The sequence below is a fragment of the Xyrauchen texanus genome, chromosome 3 (assembly GCF_025860055.1).
Source record: "Xyrauchen texanus isolate HMW12.3.18 chromosome 3, RBS_HiC_50CHRs, whole genome shotgun sequence".
NCBI lineage: Eukaryota > Metazoa > Chordata > Actinopteri > Cypriniformes > Catostomidae > Xyrauchen > Xyrauchen texanus.
Window position 1 is genome coordinate 20779276 of NC_068278.1, and position 21638 is coordinate 20800913.

A 21638-nucleotide genomic window follows, 5' to 3' on the forward strand; every position below is an offset into this window, starting at 1 on the left:
TAATCCACTGACATATTAGCATGTTTTATTTTTGTAAATTAATTCATAATTTGTTTGACACTGTAATATGCATTATTAAATCAAATACAGTAGGTTGTGTAAAAGTGCTGCAGGTGGTTTTGCTTATACTTATCCACTAATACAACAGAAAAATTAACTTTTGCCATCATTTATTGTGTATTTGCTTTAGTATTGCTTCTTCCATAATTTATTTTCAACTTGATTTTGTGACATTTTGATATAACGAATTCAGACACAGGATATCTATCTATCTATCTATCTATCTATCTATCTATCTATCTATCTATCTGTCTGTCTGTCTGTCTGTCTGTCTGTCTGTCTGTCTGTCTGTCTGTCTGTCTGTCTGTCTATCACTCTATCTATCTAGTAATTTACAATTTCTTTGCACAACAGACAATGTAGAGCCAGGTTGGAAGCTTTTTTATAAGTTGCCAACCGAAAAAGTCCTCAGCTACACCAAAACTCTCAGTCCATGATACCTTGCATTGCTATATCAGCAAAGTAGTGCTCTAATAAAGAAATGCATTGAATTGTTCTGTCTCTGCATACTTATATGTGCCTCATACGCATACATCGAGCTCAATTGCTTCTCAGTTGGTGCTGAGTTCTCAGACCTGGCAGAACCTCAGCGATATGACCTCCTTTTGAAAAGCACTCAACCTCTGGGGGCCAGAGATTGGTTCAGGCCTGTAGAGAGAAGGATTGGGCCTCCCTGCTCTCGGAGGAAAGAGAAGAGGAGCTGATTGGGATAGAGAGCTGTGAAGGAGAGCAGTAGTGGGGGGCTGTGACAGGGTCTTTTCAGGCAGGGTATGCTCTTGAAAGGCCTGAACTGAAAGAAGCCCAGTGTCCCTGTACGGAGGCCTTTGGCCCATCATGGCCCTGAGGCCCTCCAGTCCACACTCTTGCACAATGCTCTCAGCCTCTCTCCCTCATTTGCTGCTATTTGCTGCTCTCTGCCACCTCTTTACATACCAAAAGCAAGGGACAGGGCTGAAACAAAAGGGCCACTTTTGTTCACACTACTGTCTGCCTGTGATACAGCTGCTCTCTGGGGTAATACTACAGAAGAAGATCTTGAATTGCTAACATTTTTAGAGCTCAAGTGCATTGTGTATGTGTTAGATGTACTTTCATTATCCAACCATATTTTGCTGCTTCCTGGAGTATTTGGAACAATGTTTGTTTGGAATATGTTGTGTACAAATTCCGCTCTAATTGAACTGGGAAGTCATGCTGGGAGATGTGTTTGATCTTCGGTTAAGTACCAGAGGAAAACACTCCACAGGCCAAATGGCGGATGGGTGACCTACATAACCGTGCACAAAGATTCACAGGCTAGCGGCATCGAGCTCTGCACCGCCACCGTGTTGTTCCACATCCACAAGAGGGAGCTCTTGGACCAGAATTGGAAATTGGCATCTTCTGACTACCATTCAGCAAGGGATGGGAGGGGCTGCTGTGCAAAATGAAAAGAAAGGTTATTTCACCTTGCACAACACAGTCACTTATTTTTTAAATTTTTTACTGGTTAAGGATAGATGTTCTGCTCCCTCGTTCCCTGCCACCTCCCCCACCTTGTTCTCTGCATACAGGCATTCATTAGCACCCTAGCCTGCAGTCCGATGGGGACAGATATGCTTAAGAGAAGCCGGGAGCAAGGGAGGGGGTGGGGGTGGGGGGTTAAATGGAAGATGGGACAGTGGATTTTAAAAAAGACACTTACATTTTGTCCCCACTATTAACATATCCCCCATTCCATGCTTGACACCCGTACAAATGAGTGAATTTAAAGATGTACCTTATCAAGCGTGGCAGATAACAGAAAGTGCCAGTGTTAGTGCCACACAATACGCCTTAAACAGATTAGCTCATGCAAGGTGGTGGTCCACCCGTGTGAGCGTAAGAGAAGGGGGTTGGGAGGACAAGTGTGGGCGTGTGGGCTTCAAACCATTTCCACCTCTCTATCACCATATGATCAGCTGTCTGAGAATAACCAAATAGCAAGGCAAAGCACCCATAACTAGTTATCAACGTTCAGAGCTAAAGGGCTAGGAGGCTGCTGATGCCCTCCAAACAAATAAAGCGTTTAAGAGTGTGAGGGGGGCTGGGTTGCTAGGTATAGAGATGCTGCAAAACTGCAGGTGCTCCCAATTGAAACTGTAGATGTCCTCACTGCACGGAACACAATTAAGTCTTTTAATGCAGTGTCCACCAGCCTCAGATACTCATTAAAGTGGAGGAGGCATATCATATGACTTATAGGGTGAATGGGCCATCTCTGCCGAGAGCCTTGTCATGGTGCATTAATGGCATAGAATGAAGACGTCTGCCGCTAAAGGGCCGTCTACCTGTCGTTCAGCATGTCATGTCGTATCTCCTGCTCTTTCATTTACTGCATAAGCTTTACAACATGAAATAGTTAATACACACCATGTACATTTACATTTTTCATGTTTGTGTAGTTGACATGAAATAGTTTTGGAATGTTGACGTCCTTCTATGTTACGTGCTGTACTCGACCTGAAACTATTTTAGACAGCCTTTTGCAAATTCTTTTCAAATTAATATGCATGCAGCTTTTATTTGAAATAAAACAAATGAATTGACAAAAAAGACAGCCATAATTTTTTTTTATTTAACACTCATACCCACCCCCACAAAAGCACCATGGTAGTGTTCGCACATGGCTCTGGGAGTGTGCACACATCTATGTGTATACATTCATCCACATTTGAATCAAGCGGACAGTGAAATTGCTGTAAATACAGACATGACCACGCACTTTGGCTAGAAGTCCAGAATTAGAAAAGACTGTTTATGAAGCTGTTTCATACCTATACATGATAACTGCTCTCTCTAGCTCAGTGGCAGCACCAATGCAGATTGGAATGTTCCGGTATGATTTTTGTCTAAGGTTTAATAGACAAGCGAATCGTTATCATTTAGGAAAGAGATTGTGTGGGTGTTTGAATCGAGATCGTAATCTTTTTATGATTTAATCGTGCAGCTCCATACATAACTAAAGTAATTATGCAAGGTAACAACAACAACAACAACAAAAACTATAGAAGTTAAGAGATATTAACTTATTTAACTCTTAAGAACATTTACATTTGAATTCTTGCTTTTGCATGCTAACTAACGTCATTGTCGAACCTTACCCATGGGTTAGCGGTGTATCCACAAGGCTATGGCAATTTGGCGTGCAAATCCATAAAAAAATTATTTGACCGAACAAACTTTAGCTCTAAACATTGATAATTTCAAGCTTTCACAAGAAATGAAAGGTTTACATACTTCAATATGCTTCTGCAGGTTGGACGGCGAGTTTTTGAAAGCTGTGATATGGTTCGTTTTAGGCAAACAAAGCAAACATTTAAAACTAAACTAATCTAACTTTACTAACTTTAACATTTTCAGAAAACTGGAAAATGTTTTCTAAGTAAGGCCATGCACCGAGGAACCGCTGTCTTCCATTTTGCCATTTTTCAAACAATGCTAGGAAATCATTGAACTTCACGACATATGACCCTACAAGAGTGATTATTGATAGCCTGTCTGTCACCTGCAAAAACACAATCATGTTTTAGAGAAGAAAAAAAAAATCATCCACTGATTTTCAAAGCTGCTGCATAGTAACGACCTTGATAGAAATTAAGTGGAGTGAAAAGTACGATATTTGTCTTTCAAATGTGGTGAATTTAAAGTCACAAGTTTTCAGAAACAATAATACTCAAGTAAGGTACAGATACTCAAAAAGTGTACTTAAGTACAGTACTCAAATAAATGAGTAAATTAAAATAAATATATTCTTACAAATAAATGTCTTTACTGCCCACCTCTGCATATAAGTTACACATATCTATTTTCTCGGGCACTTATTGAGTCTAAACAGATGTACAACTTACATAATTTCAGTGGTACACCCAAATGACATTAGACACATCATACTGTTCATGTGTTGTACTTGCTATAGTTTACTTCAATATTGCTTCTTTGTCAAAAATCAATGTCAAATGTAAATCAAATCATTGAAACAACAGCGCCACCTTTAGTAACAAATAGCATGTATAATATTTATGTATACGCACATATGGTTTACTGATAATTTCCACCATTGCACAGAAAATCTACATGATATAGCAGTCATTTGTATGAATATGGTACTTATTTGTCTTGTAATAAAAAATAAATAAATATCTTGTTATGGTAAACTTAAATAGATGTAAAATAATCATAAACATGATTTATAGAAGTTGAAGTACTGTATATATTGTGACACTATTACATATCTTGGCTCACTAAAACCTTATACAGTTTTAGTAATTAAACTAATTAAACTGGTGGAATGGGGTACCGGGTCATTAAAAACCTGAGGTATTCATTTTAAGGGTGATCATGACTTTATTGTGATCGCTTACTAACCTTATCTGTGAATAGTTATATCCAGTACCTAGATTACAGGGTTTTGCTGTCAAGACAACAAAGATGTACAATTGAATAAAACTGAACAGATAAGTTTAGTAAGAGATTTTATCACACTAAAATAATGTTAACATATTTTATTGTTATACTTTTGAAACAATGTGTATTTTATCGATTTATGGGCTGGCCCCATTCACCTCCATTGTAAGTGCCTCACTGTAACCATATTTTTTTTAATTGAAAGACTACATGGGATGTTTGTACTCCTAAAAATAAAATTTCATTTAAAATAAAATAGTGAAGGTCAAAAAGGTGTTAAAAAAATGTCAAACTTTTTTAAGAAATGATGACCACTAATAGGACCTAATGTATGCATTTTCCTATAAACATATACATTTTAACGTGTTAATCAAAAAAGTCCATGTACATGTTTTTTCAAGTACCCATAAATAATTTTTTTCTAAGTTGATATCGGTTCGATTTTTCAGTATGTAAACAATAAATTGCTTGTGTGATGTTATAAACATTATAAATATCTCTTTTTCCATTTATTAATTTGCTTTAAGTCACATAATATTAGCATTTCTGGGTTTTAAAAATGAGCCCAAAATGGATTCTAACAGGACTGACCATTTGCAGCAGAGAAAAACCTATGGAACCCAGTCTTTAAGCAGTTATTTCCAGAGAGAAGGACTCTATCTGTGCTTCAAAGCTGTTGTTGTAAGCGAACAGAAATTATGAATTTTAATATTTGCCGGTCGAGCGCAGGGCAGCTCGTGTGTAATGGACGTTAATGGGCATCAGGGCCAGGGTGACCTCTGCTGAAGTGGAGGCGCACAGTTCCTCTCTGGCCTTGTCACTCGCCTGCAAATCAAAATGTGAACAAGTACAGTAATGTGTGTGTGTAGAGAAGCGAAGACGGAGGAAGAGTGTGAGAAAGCAAAGAAAGAGGGAGGTGGGGGTGGTGGTGGTGGAAGCTGTTAGCATTCCATTTTTATTATGACATTTCACAGTCATCCAATTTAATGTCCCCTGACCGGATTGTCCGGTTGGAGACGGTGGGCTTGAAATGTTATTTAGAGCATTGATAAAAGGTGAGCGCCTGCGAGATGACAGTGAGTCATAAGGCTCTGCTGGTGACATTCATTTTCTCCACAACAGAGATGGAATAAGACGTCACGGTGACAAGCTGTCACTCAAGACACAGCCCCGCCATATCACCCCTCCCCTTCCCTTCTTTCTCAGTCCCTACTGTCTGGTTGGGGGTCAGAAGGAGTACTCTGTGTGTGTGTGTGTGTGTGTGTGTGTGTGTGTGTGTGTGTGTGTGTGTGTGTGTGTGTGTGTGTGTGTGTGTGTGTTTATTTGCTACCCCTTTCCTGTAATGGGACTAAACCTCTCCTTCACAGCGTACGATATGAGTTGGCCACGCCTTGCCGGCCCCAAAGCTGAGGGGGGTGGGAAAATATATTCTTCAGCCTTTCATTAAAAAAATAAAGAGGCCTCATCTCCTGAGCTTTTCAATCTCACTGCCTGTCTTTTGAGGGGTCTGAAAAGCCAGCACCCTTTGCAAACCAGAAATTCCTCTGCTATGGCAATTACCGGCTTCCATAAAAATTTCTGTCACTTTTCTTTAAGCCTCCAATAATCATAAATAACAAGCCCTTGATATCTACAGAGAAATCATGAATTGAATGCATGTGAAAAAGATTATTTGTCCCCACCACTTGATTTTTTCCTGTCCCTTTTTTCCTCTCCTCTCGTTCGCTATCAGAGGATTTTTTGACAATAATATCGCTCATAACAGGCGAAGGCAGTCCGAGTTTAAAATGAATTAAGTCTGCAGGCTGGCCCTGGCTAGAGAAATTCAAATGATAATTATTCCTCTGCGTATGTGTAGGGCTTATTGCCAAAAAGAGAATTAAAATGAAGCCTTCACAGCTTTTGAAGGCACACCGGTGAGATTGTGTCATCTCTGTCATTCCTGCTCTATTCACTGTCTGCCTATGAAGGTGTCCTATGAAGTGTTTCTTCAACTTTTACGCCGCTTCATATGAAGGTCAGGGATGTACAGAATGGGCATATTTTGTTGTTGGACAACTTTCTCTTCAATTTACCTGTTATATCAGGAATATGGAATATTGTGCATGTATTAGACACACCAGTCAAGAGTGAAATTTCATTGCTCAGAAGACTTCAAGTTATTTTCTATGTTCATTAAAAGTTATAATGAACAGCATTTGTTGCATAATGTTGATAACATAAAAAAATATTATTTCAACTCGTCTATCCTTTTCTTAAAAAAAAACATAAAACTGATGTTACAGTGAGGCACTTATAATGGAAGTGAATGGGGACAATTTTTGGAGGGTTTAAAGGCAGAAATCTGAAGCTTATCATTTTATAAAAGCACTTACATTTATTCTTCTGTTAAAATTCAAATTTATTTGTAACTCAACTCAAATAATACATGTGTATATGGTCATTTTTACAGTCTTTTTAGGGTTTATTGACATTACATTGTAATGGCAATGAACTTTACTCAAAAATGTTAGTAAGTGATTTTGAAAATCACCGGTCAAAAGTTTTGAAACACATTCACTCTTTGTTGTTGTTATTATTATTATTATTATTATTTTCCTTCACATTTTAGAATAATAGTAAAGCCATAAAACTATGGAATAACATAATTGAAACTTTGGGAATTATGTTGTGACTAAACAAAATCCAAAATAAATCAAAACTGTGTTATATATTTGCATATTCATAGTAGTAACCCTTTGCCTAGATTTTGCAGAAATGTACTCTTGACATTTTCTCAAACAACTTCTTGAGGTATCACCCTGAGATGCTTTAAACAGTATTGAAGGAGTTCCCATCTATGTTGGACACGTATTGGCTGCTTTTTTATTATTTGGTCCAAGTCATCAATTTCAAAATTTTGTTTTATTACAGTTTAGTTTTTATAATGAAATAAATTAATATGTTGGCACAATTATATTTTATTTGTCTACAAAACTAATTTTAAACATTTAAGCATACACCTTCAGATCAAAAGATATTTAAGATAATGAGAAACATTTCAGTCAAGTGTTCCAAAACTTTTGACCGGTAGTCTATATAATGTTTAAATCTTGTGGCTATACTTTTGAAATAGTGAGTATTTTAACATTTATGGATTGGTCCCATTTACTTCCATTGAAAGTGCCTCACTGGAACCCAGATTTTTGCTTTTTTTAAAGAAAGAGGGGCAAGTATTAATATTCTAATAGTCTAAATATTCATTTTGTTGTAATCAACATTATGCCACAAATGCTGTCAATTGAGCTTAACTTGTGTTGAACCTGTAATATTCCTTCAATGGAGCTTTTCATTTAAGCATCAATTTTGTCTCCTTAATGTTTTCTCCTAAAATTCCTTCGGAGAAATGAAAATAGAAACAAAAGAGACAATTGTTGACATGCAACAAGAATATATAGAGCTATGAAATGAATGGATAACGTATTGAAATATCTGACATTTCATTGTAGTATTTTGGCGAATCTGAGCACTGTTTGAGACTGTTGAGATATTAAATAGATCCCATTTGTGACTTTTCTTTCTCATGTGTGTTTTCCAGGTGTTGTATTTAGTTGGAAAGACTGAACACAATATACTGTAAAATTTAAAAAAGAGAAAGAGAGATTCATGCTGTGACCACACAGTTAGTGTGTGATGCCTAGTTTGTTTCATGGCTAAATGTCAGCCCCTTTAATGCTACAAAAGACACACAAAGGAACTGTAATGGAGTATTATGGTGTCTGAATGAGAGGCTTTTATCGGTATGAGCGTAATTGACTCGCTCATAAATCATGCTTAAGTGTCTTAGCTGATGCACTTGTCTTTGAGCAGTCTATCCACCTCCCCAAGAATTACTGTTTTAGAAATTGGTGGCATCTTGGTACTATTTTCTGTTTTCTTGCTTACATACAGTAGAGTTATTCAAACAAGGAAAAAGAGAAAAAGCTTGGAAATGAGTATGGACACATACATACATTGAGAGTAAGTTGACCTAACTTCGGTTTGGCATCATCGCTGTTTATTAATTTTTAATTGCCATTAATTTCCTTTTTCTTACTCCTCTGAAACAGCTTTTCTGACTTATATATGTGTTTTATTTGCTGTAGATGATTTGTGGTGGTTTATCTTGGCTGCTCAAATGTGTATACAATGTTCAGACTGTGACTAATATAGAACAATACAATCATATCTTGCACCTCAAAACAGAAGTATGATGGTTAATTACAGCATATGTAATTTTATTACAATAAGTATTGCATTTCTAATGCATACATAAAATACAGTGCCAAAAATGTTTTCAACAGTGCTTAAAAATGCATGAATGTCTTTGCATTATATAGCTTAATGCCAAATCAAGCATAATTTATTTTAAAGAAAGATAGCACAAGCATACTTTAAAGAAAAACCTTTGAAAAATAAAAGCTTGTTAGGTTTCAAATTATAACACAACATATATAATATACAACTCTCTTGTTCTGTAGACATACAGTAGTTTAGGTTAACTCGAAATTGAGGGGAATTGACTTCTGAATATGACAAAAATGTATTTGTTATAAGAAAAGGTCATCATTTGTTTGTTTTTAAATCTGATCTGTTGCAATGAAATTCATACATTTGTAATTGTGACTTAAATGTATGGATGTGTATATAGACGTTTTGTTGGCTTCTTTATATTCTTCAGCTGTGTATATATGGATTCTATCGTTATGCATCTTGGGTCTCTTGTGCCTTCACATACTTTGTTTTTTGTTGTTTTTTTCTTTCCAACCCCAACAGAGTCTACTCAAATCCTTTCACAATATTAAAGACGTGGGAGTGGTGCAGGTGAAGGTGATCCGGGCGGTGGGACTGATGGCAGCTGATGTTACAGGTAAGGAAAACTCTCCCCCCCCACACACACAGTGATCTTGACATATGATTTCCCACTCTGTTTTCCGCAGTCACAAGTAAAGAGTATCATTTTCTGTGGAATGGTCAGCAGGAGTCTGATAGTATAGCATTCTGTACTAATGGATTATTGGCTTTCGGGATCACGGTTTCTTAAAAAATTTCTTTTTTTTTTTTATAATGCTTCTGCTCTGGTTTCCATTAATTCTTACTTTTAATTAGGTCTGCAGCGGACAAACCTAGTTTCTGGCACTATGAATAATCAAGTTGAAAAAATACAGAAGATGGTGCAGAGAGTTGATTCTTATTCACAGTTGGAGTGAGACGTTAACAAACACATTTACCTTGGATCATTATTTTTTTTTTTCTATTAATACTACACCAGTAATATATGCAACATAAATGCATTGTGTTTTTTGTTCTTGTTGCACTTTTGGGGCTTATTTTACTTTAGACTTTTCCCCAAAACCTCATTGTGACTTCATTGCAATTGAGTCATTAACTGCTCCTCAGTTGGAGTGTGTTATATTTAAATGAACATATTTATATGTAACTTTTGACTGTCCCTTTGCTTAGAGGTTGTGCAGTTAATGTCAGTTCTGGCTTTGAAGAGTTTTAGGGTTCCCACGGTCATAAATAACCCAGAAATATCAGCGTTTTTGTTTTGGTTTGTTTTTTAAAAGTCATGGAAATAATTAAAGAATCGTGCAAAAATAATGGAAATTTAAATAGTGAATATACTTGTAAAATGTTCTTATGCTCCAATCTGAAAAGGTCCATCAGCTAAAAATGTATCTGGGCTTGCCCTCAAGCCAAATTATATTTGATTTGTGAGCAAATTGCTACCAGTTTACAGGTATTAATTGAAAATACATTGAAATGGAAATAGAAAAGTCATGAAAATGTATAGGTCAAAAAGTGTGGACAGCATTACATTTGGATTGAACACCTGTGTGGGAAAGAAAAGTAATTTACATTTTACAGTTAACACATTTTTAGGTATTTTTCTTGTGTAGAATACAACTTCCCCCCAAGCCAATTGATGTTTCATTTGTGAGTGAATCGATCTTTAAGTAGATTCTTTTCAATGAATCGGTCAAACCAGTTAACCAGTTTCCCTTACCTGTGGTTAGAAGTATAGTTCCTTGTTGATTTGCTGTGTGGACATTATTTCACTTCGCTGAGGCTTCTTTATCTGTTATTCCATATATATCTTGCATTCTGTCAACACTGACACCATTTACCTGCATTTAAGAAATTGGCTTATTCTGAGATTTTGCAGAAAGCAGCATTCTGAAATGTCACATAAACACGAATGCAGCTGTTTAAGGGTTTAAAGGCTGTTAAGAGCTAAGAGTTAAGACTTTATCAAACATGGTTTCTGTCGGAGAACATGTTTTAATGTGTTTATGTTTATGCATAATGGCATTATATATGTTTTTAAGATTGCACATGTGAGTATGTGCTCAAGTCCGTCGGAGGAACCCCGAAGTTTGATGTAGAGGGAAACCCATCTATTGCAGCATGTATATCTACACAGTGTATGCAGCTTTCTCACATTAAATGGCTTTCTGGTGTATGTGTAAATGAGCTTTTATAATTTAATATTAACTGAAGTTACAACTTCACCCCTTGCATAACATCATTAATGACAGCTCTATATTGTTGAACCAACGAGATTCGAATGATGGATGTGCAACATAGTTACTATGGTTTAGGGAAACAATCCTGACGAGTTAGTTCATTTCTATTAATTTCGTTAGTTAAAAACAATGCATCGTAGTGTGGTGATTAAGCAGTGTGTTGTATTGGAAACGCACCCCTAAAAAGTTCATTATCAAATCACTCTGAATCAAAATTTATGTTAAAAATCCTTAACCATTAATCACAAATAACTGGAAAGGCAATTCACAGAAATTCAATTGGTCAAAAATTGTGGAAACCCTGGATTTTGGTTTCTACTACTTGTGTGGGAAATGAAGCTGAGAATTTCAGCACTAGAATATTAATCCAGTCAACACAATCGGTTGCAGACAAGGTGTGAGGCATTGGAAATAAACAAGAGCCACAAAGAGTGAAAAGACAGAGTGAGAGAGAGAGAGACTTAGAGCGAGAGATGTAGAGGTCATTAGCACCGTCACTCTTGAGGTAGAGAATCTCGCGAGGTTCCTCTCTTCTAACGACTGTGCATTCGTTGTCTACACATACTCTCTAATCGCCTAATCGACGCCTTTAATTAAGACATGCTCAATGGCAGAACACCCCCCACACCCTTCAGCCTCCCCTTTCCCATTTACGGCACATTTCTGCAATCACCCCTTTACTCTCTCCTCTCTGGGGGTCCGGCCCACTACGTTGACCTCGTAGCATGGTCTGGCGTTCCCTGGGGAACCACAGCCTCCTCATGAGCTCTGATTTCACACTCCTCTTCCACCACAAAGCGCCATTGCACAAAGCTTTTCTTGGAGCCCTGGCTCGCTCACGGATTCACCGTCTCAATCGGCCCTGCCGCTGAGGTGTCAGCCAACAAGGTTACGGGCCAAGGAACAGTGCCTCCACTAATAGAGAGCTCACTGGAGAAAAGGAGAGTCTAGGAAAAGGGGAAGGGATGGAAAGTAGACATATAAGTTAATGTGGACAGGAAAGAGGGAAGCATCTTTTTTTCTTGTTTTCTTTCTCGCTTCACTTAGTGTGTGTGTGTTTTTGTTTTTTGTTCTACCCCTCCTTTCTGTCCGTTTCTCATTTTAATTAATTGAGGCTTTTATCTAGAGTGCCTCCACTCCAGGCCAGCAGGATAAATGGTGACAGTGTGTAAAACCAACAGTATTTAGGGACAGGACACTGCTTTCTTTCTGAATAGGCCCACTCAGTGCTGCTTATAGATCACTTTGAATTAATTTACGTCCACCTGAGACATTACTCTTACAGTTGTGTTAGTTATCCGAACAGTACCAATTTCATTAACAATCGGTTTTCTAACAACAGCAACAACTGTACTGTCCTTACTCCAGTCAGTGTGTTTGTAAATGATAAGCCCCTTTCCTGTGCAGGTTTGAGCAGAGCATTCATATGCAGGTACGTTTGCTTAACGCAGTCCTGTATTTCATTTAAAACGCCTTTGAGACCTAAAAAATTTAATTACCGTTTTGTACGTCTGTGCACTCTATGCTCATCAAATTGCAGCCGAAATGAGGTTGAACACATCTCACTGGTCTCACTGAGGATAGAGTCTGGTTGGCCACACCTGGGGAGTCAAAGTTTCATTCAGTGAGAAGCGTGTAATTTGCTTAGACAGCTGCCGCACAAACACAGTCGTAGTTCGTGCTGAGGATGACCAAGTGTCACCATTTGGATATGGAATAGGGTGATACATTCCTCCGCCTGTCAATATACATTCATTTAAATGTAAATGCAAATTATTTTTTTAAAGGTGAAGATATACTTACAATTACTAGATGTCATGCCAAATTAAGTGTGCGTATGAATAAATGGTAAAGAGAGTTGCTGACTGCTAAAAATGTATTAAAAATAGTAACAACATTTTTTGACTCAAATTCTAACAGCATATTATTGCGAATCCATAGCTTTTTAACTAGAATATGTTTCCAAATGGTCTTATTTTATTGATTTTTAGTGCAATACTCTTTACGATATATATTTTGCACACTTTTTTTCTGTGGACTTAGATCTGAAATTTACAGTACAGAAAGCAACAGTATATTTTGTCCGATATGTGTATTGTCTCAGTCACATAACAGTTTTCAATTTAAATACCTTACCCAGTGAATTAAAAATCTATTTGAGCATATCTAGATGATGTATAAGCCTGTGAAATTGATATGGCAGGTGGCAGAAAGGACTTCCCATTGATCAATCTGACATTTAGTTTACTTGTCAACTAAATGTCTTTTCTTCTGCCATTACAAATTTTTGTTATTCTCTTAAACTGATTTTATACTTTTTTTATACTCTACTTAACTTTGTTGTACATGTTATCTTGCAAAACAATTTAGCAAAATACAAAAGTAGCATTTTGAAAATGCAGATACTTTTTGTTGTTATTTAAAAAAATAAATGCGATGCTCAAAAGCGCTCCCAATTATTTTGTTATATAAAGCAAACGTAAATCGTTTTTTAGGTTTTGTTTGAGACGGAGAACAATAGTCTGTTAAATTATGAACATTTATATTCATATGTATATTAATAGTTGAAATCAAAGCAACCAAAAGTGGATTTAACAAATATGTCTCTAGAGTGGAATGCTTATATTAATTTCTTTAGTACATGAATATACTAATATCAAGAGATATTCTCTTGATCTTAAAATATTTTATATAAAGAATTAGAAAATAAAAAAAGCTTATCTTGCTTTAAGACATTTTACTTTGTTAATAAGAACACTTTAAATTCCCCTTTGAATGGTAATAGACAGTACCTTGTAATTTCAGTTATTACAAGAGTTGTAATATCTCTCTGTATCTAAACATATCTACCATAATCGACAATATCAAATGAAAGCCTGGCCACCAATCTCCACTCATTTTGCCTGGGACAATGTTTTCTAAATTTCTCACATTTGGACTTCTGTGTTCATTCCTATCTGGGACCAGCTGTTTGCGGGTGCATGTGTGTGCTCACACTGGAGAGATAGAGATGTCCTCGCTGTGCTAAAGGGCAGCAGAGAGGCTGACACACTTCTCTACCTGTGGGAAAACAACTGTATCGTTGTAACAATGGGAAATGACACCACACTGGGCAAAATTAATATATCAAATCAACTTTGCAATGCAAAGTTGCTGGTAAATCTCCAGTCTTGGTAAAGACAGCAGTGTGGTATGATCCGGCCCTTCTTGCTTGCTGTCCCCTCACATTTATCAGGTATTCATTCCCCCCAGCACACCACCCAGAGGATTACACCACATAAAATATAATAAAACTGATAAAGTTAATGTGTGTTTTTACAGGGAAAAGTGACCCCTTCTGTGTGGTAGAGCTCAGCAACGATCGGTTACAGACGCACACCGTGTACAAAAACCTAAACCCAGAGTGGAACAAAGTCTTCACATTGTAAGTGTCAAAATGTCAAGAGCGCACACACACACACACACACAAACACACACACACACACACACACACACACACACACACACACACACACACACACACATATATATACAGTATAACATTTGCATATTTATTGACTGTCAAATTTATATAGCATTTTTTTATATACTACAATACTGATATAAGTATATGAAATTAAATATGTTTAAGAATGCTTAAAACGTACAAAAAACTGACAAAAACTGACAAAATAATCAATATATTTCAAACTTAATTTCTCTATTTTCCAAATAACAACTAATTTGTAAATGTTTTGCTAAGCTTAAAATATATCTCTTTAAAGATTCTGAATAATATGTGTGCATACTTTTGTCAGTATATAGATACAAATTCTTATTAAAATCATATTCATGAGCTACTTGTTTTATAGGGTAAATACAGTATGAGAGCTGAGAATTTAAGAATTAAAGTCAGATGTAGTCAGGACTATATTATTAAGCTCTGTATTTGTAGTTGAAAACGTGACACATAAATAAACCTTTTCTTTAATAACAAAATTACCTTTTGTTGGAGATTACACTCCCACTGCAAGTTTAGCCATTGTGCCGTTTGCTAATGTGCCATCTAAAATTTCTTATATTAGGTTGATATCTAGATTTTGTTCCATTGATGTTTTTTTTTCATAAACTTTCAATCTTTATGGCTGGATATTCATTTGCGAATTCCCATGGAAAGCTGGGTAATCTAGCCTCTCCTTGGAGCACTCGTCTTTTAAAGAATAACCTCATTTTCTTTCATTAGACTTCTCCTCTTTAGCCTACTTTTCAAAGATAGCATTTCAAATGGAGAATTGCAGCATCTTTTTTTAACCCCAGCACAATGGAGATTGTCACCAAGGATTTAGATGAATCACATTTTTTTGTCATGACTTGAAAGATCTTTTCAGTGTTTAATATTAGTTAATGACTTCCTCGTCTACCTTTTTTTTTCTCAACTAGCAATGTGAAAGACATCCACTCAGTCTTAGAGGTGACTGTCTACGACGAAGACAGAGACCGAAGTGCCGACTTCTTGGGCAAAGTCTCTATACCACTGTTAAACGTAAGTCCCAAGCCTACTGAGTTTTTGAACAACAAAGGGCCAATTTTAGAATTGGGGAAATAAATAAATACATTTACCAGTGTGGAATGTCTAAATTGGTATTGAATTTTGCAATTATAGAGCAGAATGTGAAAGTTCCAAGCCTACTGACTTTTCATATAACAATGGGAGAAGTGAAAAAAAAAAAAAAAATCTTGGAAAATAATAGACCAACTTGACATTTGTGTAACTTTTGATCAATTTCAGTAATTATAAATCAGTGCGTAAAAGTTACAAGCCTACTGACTTGACTTACCACAATATGCCAGTTTGAGATCATGGAACTTTAAAAAAAAAACTTTATGTAAAAAAAGTTTTCACAAAGTTATAAAAAAAACATTTGGCATAAGTAATTTTATAAAACATTGCGAATCATCATGAAATGTACTTTTCGTACGATAATAAGCCAGTTTGTGATTGGGGAAATGTAAAGAAAGGAAAATTTTCACAATGATAAAAACCTCCTGAAATGTTGGTATGTATCTAACTGTAATCATATTAGAAATCATTAACCAATACGTGAAAATCACTAAACCTATGGACTTTTCATAAAACAATGATCCTGTTTGGTGAAAGTTTTCACAAAGTTAAATAAGAGAATCTTGGCCATTGTCTAACTTTGTAAAGATTTTAGTAATCATAGAGTGGGATGTGACTGTGAGAAAATGGAAAATCTGCTAAGAAAAACAGAGGAGAAAAGAAAAAAGAAAAACACGGACAGGATGGGGGTGGGGGAGGGGGGTGATTCCCCAGGATAGTTAATTTGTGGCTGACAGTGGTCGGGACATAATGAACAGGTACTTGTCAGAGCCGCCACAGTTGTTTTGGGCTCTCTGTCAGATGCAGCAGCTGGGGTTCAAAGGTCACATGGAGAGTGTATTCAGCTGGGTATTGCCAGACAGACGGCTGTCATGTTCTTTTTCCACAGATCCAAAATGGAGAACGCAAAGCTTATGCCTTGAAAAGCAAGGAACTGACAGGGCCAACCAAAGGGGTCATCTTTCTCGAAATAGACGTGATTTATAATGTCGTAAGTCCCACTTCTTTTTCGTTAGTTTTTCATCATTCTCTCCTTTTCTTTATCTGCTTGTTCTCTTCAGCGAATTCTGTCATCCCTACCCGGGGCTGTCTGTCCCCCTTCCTCATTCTCTCTTTTAATTACTGAAAACTCCCCTTTCCTCAGTCTTTTATTTGTGCATCTGTGTATCACTGTGTGTGTCCCGTCCGCCATTTTAGGCGGGAGTGTGAGAGAGTGTCACATGGTCATGTGGTGTGTGTGTGAAATGGAGGGATGTCTTGATATATGATTAGATTGTTAATGACGCATCATGATTTCAGTACATCTGACAATCCCAGTCACGTGGGCGTCAATTAGTCTTAAACTACACAATGGATTTTGTGCTGAATAATGAATTAAATGTATATGTTGTAGGTGAAAGCCGGCCTGAGAACTTTGATACCAATCGAACAGAAATACATCGAAGAGGAGCCACGGGTGTCCAAACAGGTAACAATGCTAAATTAATTGCACCTTTATCGAAGACGTTTAAAATAATACCCCAAACACAAGTCGTAGCGAGATCTCAAGACAGCAGCATCTCTCTTACTCCTGAGTCTTCCTTCTGTTCTGGAGGTGGTGAATAGAAATGTCAAGCTGTCAATGCTGGGGGTGCATAAGTAGATTGGCCATCTTTTAGCTTGGACCTCAGTGGTTCTTCTGCTGTGCTTCTTTTTGTCACCCCGTTCAATGCCCCCCCCCCACATCCCTGACAAAGAGCTGAATTGTTGGGGTTGTTCCAAATCAAACCTGTCACAGAGACAGTGGGCCAAACACACATACTCTCTCTCTCACACACACACACACACACACACACACACACACACACACACACACATACACACGCACACAATAAAATGATAGAAAGTGAGAATTTGCCCCTGACCCAAACTATTTCTGTGTTTGTGAGGGAGATGGCAAGAAAGATGCAAAAATGGAAGACAAGGGCAAGTGTATCTGCACAATATATATTTTTAATTCTTAAATTACGAAATACTCTTTTTTTTTTTGTCAAACATCTCTTTTTTTATGGAGCATTGTGTATTCTTCAGTAGTGTGATGTCGGATTTCAGCTCTCATTTACTCTCACCTGATTAGTCCCGAATGACAAACAAAATGGCATACTTTAAAGAGATGGCCAGAATCCTACACTTCACCACAGTATATATGGATATGTGCTATGATTAAAGCCATTATGAGACGGGAATGTTTGATCTTCCTGTGAACACATTTGTAGTTCACCCACACTCAGAATCATGAATCAAGACCATTTTATTTAAGGGGACATGATGAAATATTCTTTAATTGCTTTTACATTTCTACAGGTTTGGATTACCCCTTATTTTCTGATTGAATGGATTATGTTGCATTAACATCATGTTTTTGGTGTTATTCCTGAACAAAAATGTCGTAAGAAACTGTTTAGGAATCAGTGTTTACCACATTGAATATGAATCACTTTTAGTGATACGTTTATGAAAAGTTCACCCAAAACGTAATGTTAATCTTCAGTTATAGTAATGTTTTTGACCCTGAGGCCAAAATGACAATTTTTAGAAGTTGGTCCATACAAAGCAAATGACTAGACCATTCAAGCTCGAAAAATCACATAAAGGTACATTAAAGTAATCCATATGACTCCAGTGGCTTAAAATATGTCTTCTGAAGAGATGCAATCACTTATAGACTTACAATGAAGATTTATAGTAAAAAAAAAAAGGATGGAAATATTGATCTGATTCTCACCCAAAGAGATTGCATCGCTTCAGAATACATACATTATATTTAACCATTTAAGGCATATGGATAACATGTTATGTACCTTTATGTGATTTTTCAAGCTTGAAATGTCTGGTCACCATTCACTTGCATTTTATGGACCATTTCTTCTAAAATCACACATCTGGGATGGCATGAAAGTGAGTAAATGATGAATTTTCATTTTTGGGTGAACTATCCCTTTAACTCTTCAGTACTCTCGCCCCATTGACCTCCATTGTAAAGGCATTTCTTTACATGCATTTTTATTTTGTTTTCACAAACTGTGGGATGAGTCAAAAGGATTTTCTGTGGTAACTGACAGCATGTCAAAGATGCTGTTGTTTGAGTTGAAGTTATATTCATCCTAGAATATTCTTTTAAGACTTTAATGCAACTTCACCCATTAGCTGACAGCAGAAGTCAAAGAAGAGAGGGATTGTTTGACTCTGTGTTTCTCACTGAGAATAAATGTCATTGGAAGTGAAATGGTGTCTTTTCTCCTGTCACTCAGCTGCTGCTGCAGAACTTCAACAGAGTGAGGCGCTGTATCATGTTCCTCATCAATGTTGGCTGCTATATCAACAGCTGCTTTGAGTGGGAGTCTCCTCAGAGGAGCATCTGTGCCTTTCTGGTAAGGAGCAAAATGTATATTCACACACAGTCACTTTCAGTGGCTCAAATGTTATTTAGACACTTAAGTCATAAATGTACTATGAGTTTGATTGCTTTAGATAAAAAAATAGCAAACCAAGTGGCATCTGCAAACAAATGATACTAGAGCTTTACCGAAAACAAATTTCAACAATTACTTCTAATCTTTAGTTCATCACATTAATAATGGAAATGTTCCACTAAAAGTTTGATAACCAGACATTGTCCAAATACAGAACTTTTTGATCACATTTTGAAAACAAAATCATTTTTATTATACTTTTTACTTACTACCTTTTGGGGCCCTTGTATCCTAAATCCACTGAGGATTTACACTATTATGTCTATAGTTCTTACAAATCAAATGTGAAGTAAAATTCCAGGTCTGTTGTCTTTGTTTGACATCTGCAGCAGCTTGCAAAAACAATTTGTAATGCAATGACATTCACACATTTTTAAGTGTGGCTTCAGTCTCCATATGTATGATTTGGGGTGACTGCAGTAGACTTGCTCGTTGGGAATAGTCCTCTGAATGTAGGGCCCTCTCTGTCATACCTTGTACCTTCAGATTGTAATTGGACAGTTGAACCTTCATGAAAAGGACACCTGCTCTTAGTGGGCTGTATGACTAAATGCTAGCACAGGACGTGCTGGCTAATCTTCGCATGTGATGCTGCATAATTCACTGTAGGGCCTGTCTGTTACAGGACTCACGTGTCTTTAAGTGTTGCTGGGCAGGCCATTAACATTTGCTGGTTGACACATTTTTATTTTGGTACACTTCAGAAAACAAAAGCTGAGGGCACAGGGTGTGAGTGGAGGGACAGCTGACTCGATCAATTAACATTTCAGTTGAACACTTTCCTTCGTGGTCGTTAAGGCAAAAAAAAACAAAAAACAATGAAACTGTCACATAAAGAAATGTCAAGATAATTGTGTTGAATAAAACTAAAAAATTATGTTAACTTGTTCTTAATGTTCAGCTGTATTATGAAGAATTCGTATTTAGCCACATTCAGTGTGTCTGACCTGAACTACCAAAGTTATAAAAAACTGTAACACTTTTGTTTAAACCTGTATAAATAATGAACTTCATTTTTATGCCTTATAATACACAATAAAATGTATTACAGTATATCTTTTAATAAATTATTGTAACCACAGTTATAAAACAATATAATTATAAATATCAAAACATTAAGATACTCATTTATAATAATGATCTATTCTTACACTATTATATATTATAATTTTTTAATACACTATACTCTTTATGAATAGTTACAAACATAATTTAATTGTATTACTGATGAGGAAAATTTTGTTGAAATTCTGAAAATGAATACAATGGAGTAGAATTGACAGAAATGAATGTCACATTTTAAATAGAAACAAAGATGTTGTTACAACATAATGATGAAAAAAGATTACACTGTAACTGTGCTTACAATTATTCACGAGAACATACAGCTGGTTATAAGGAGTATTTTACAGCATTATGAATGCATGAAATAGCTTCAAGTAGAGCGTTACCAAAAATCTTTAAAATAAAGAAATAAATAAACAAGTGTGATTCTTTTGTTACTTTTGTAGTTTCCCCATTAGCTATTAATGTTATGTTTTGTAATCTAAATCTCGCTCCTTAAGAGCTCTCTTAATCATCATGCTCATTTCTTTCTTTATCATCAACCATCTGGTTCAGATGAGTCTTCACCGCTGCGTTGATATGCACATCTGTGCCGTTCTATCAGCCACTGACAGTTGTGAGCCAAAAGAATACAATAGTCAGACACCGGTGGAGGTGATTTTGCATTCAAGACTTACAGAACATCAGGTGCTTTCTGTACATAGGTTAGCCAAAGCAAAGGGTCTGCTCGCAACACACAGATAAAACCAGCTACGATGTACAGCAAGTGTTGTGATTTGCTATTCCGGTATTTTTCGGTCTGTGCCTTTTTGACATTGGAGTGTTTTTGTTTTTAGGTTAGGTTTTGAGGTTTTATTCATGGTGTTTTTGTTCATGTTGTTGTGAATTTGTTTGCAGAAACTCTCCCAAAGGCTTTTTGTTTGGTATCTGTAAGCGTGCAAGTAGAACTTTGTCCTTTGAACACCGGTGTTCCAAAAACTCCTGCCTTTCCTTAAAGGTGACGTGTGTATTTTGTATTGATTTTTTGTTAAAACACTTTCTCTTATCGCAGATTGACATTCAACTATTAATGAGCCATTCATAGGTTGATTCCCCAAAAAGTGTAAACACTGTGGCTCTATGGAGCTATCAAAACATTATTTGTTTGAACATTCCGACAAGCCCAACATTGAGAAACTCAACAAATTTTTGCAATGTCAATTCCAGGAATTACACACTTCAGCTTTAATTAATTTTCAGCATTTCAGTGTTCGCTCTTCTGGTTTGTTTTTTGTTAGTTATGTTAGGTTAGCTTTTGAGTTTTTTTTAAATTCTATATTTACTAATGTTATTTTATATACTAATGAGATTTTATTTACAGAAGCAGAGACTATGAATAATTTTTTGTGCGTTACTGTCTCATTTCTTATGCTCTAAATACTCCAAATT

General features: G+C 36.4%; 1 protein-coding gene across 5 annotated transcripts in view; it reads left to right on the forward strand.

The window, feature by feature from the left end:
• Window positions 1-21638, forward strand: part of mctp1a (multiple C2 domains, transmembrane 1a) — a 229609-nt gene that overhangs the window by 135887 nt on the left and 72084 nt on the right. For all 5 annotated transcript variants that reach the window (XM_052106496.1, XM_052106499.1, XM_052106498.1 and 2 more), the window contains 6 exons: window positions 9280-9373; window positions 14355-14457; window positions 15453-15555; window positions 16523-16624; window positions 17027-17101; window positions 18924-19043. In XM_052106496.1, the coding sequence (XP_051962456.1) occupies window positions 9280-9373; window positions 14355-14457; window positions 15453-15555; window positions 16523-16624; window positions 17027-17101; window positions 18924-19043 (597 nt within the window). The remainder of the gene's footprint in view (window positions 1-9279; window positions 9374-14354; window positions 14458-15452; window positions 15556-16522; window positions 16625-17026; window positions 17102-18923; window positions 19044-21638) is intronic.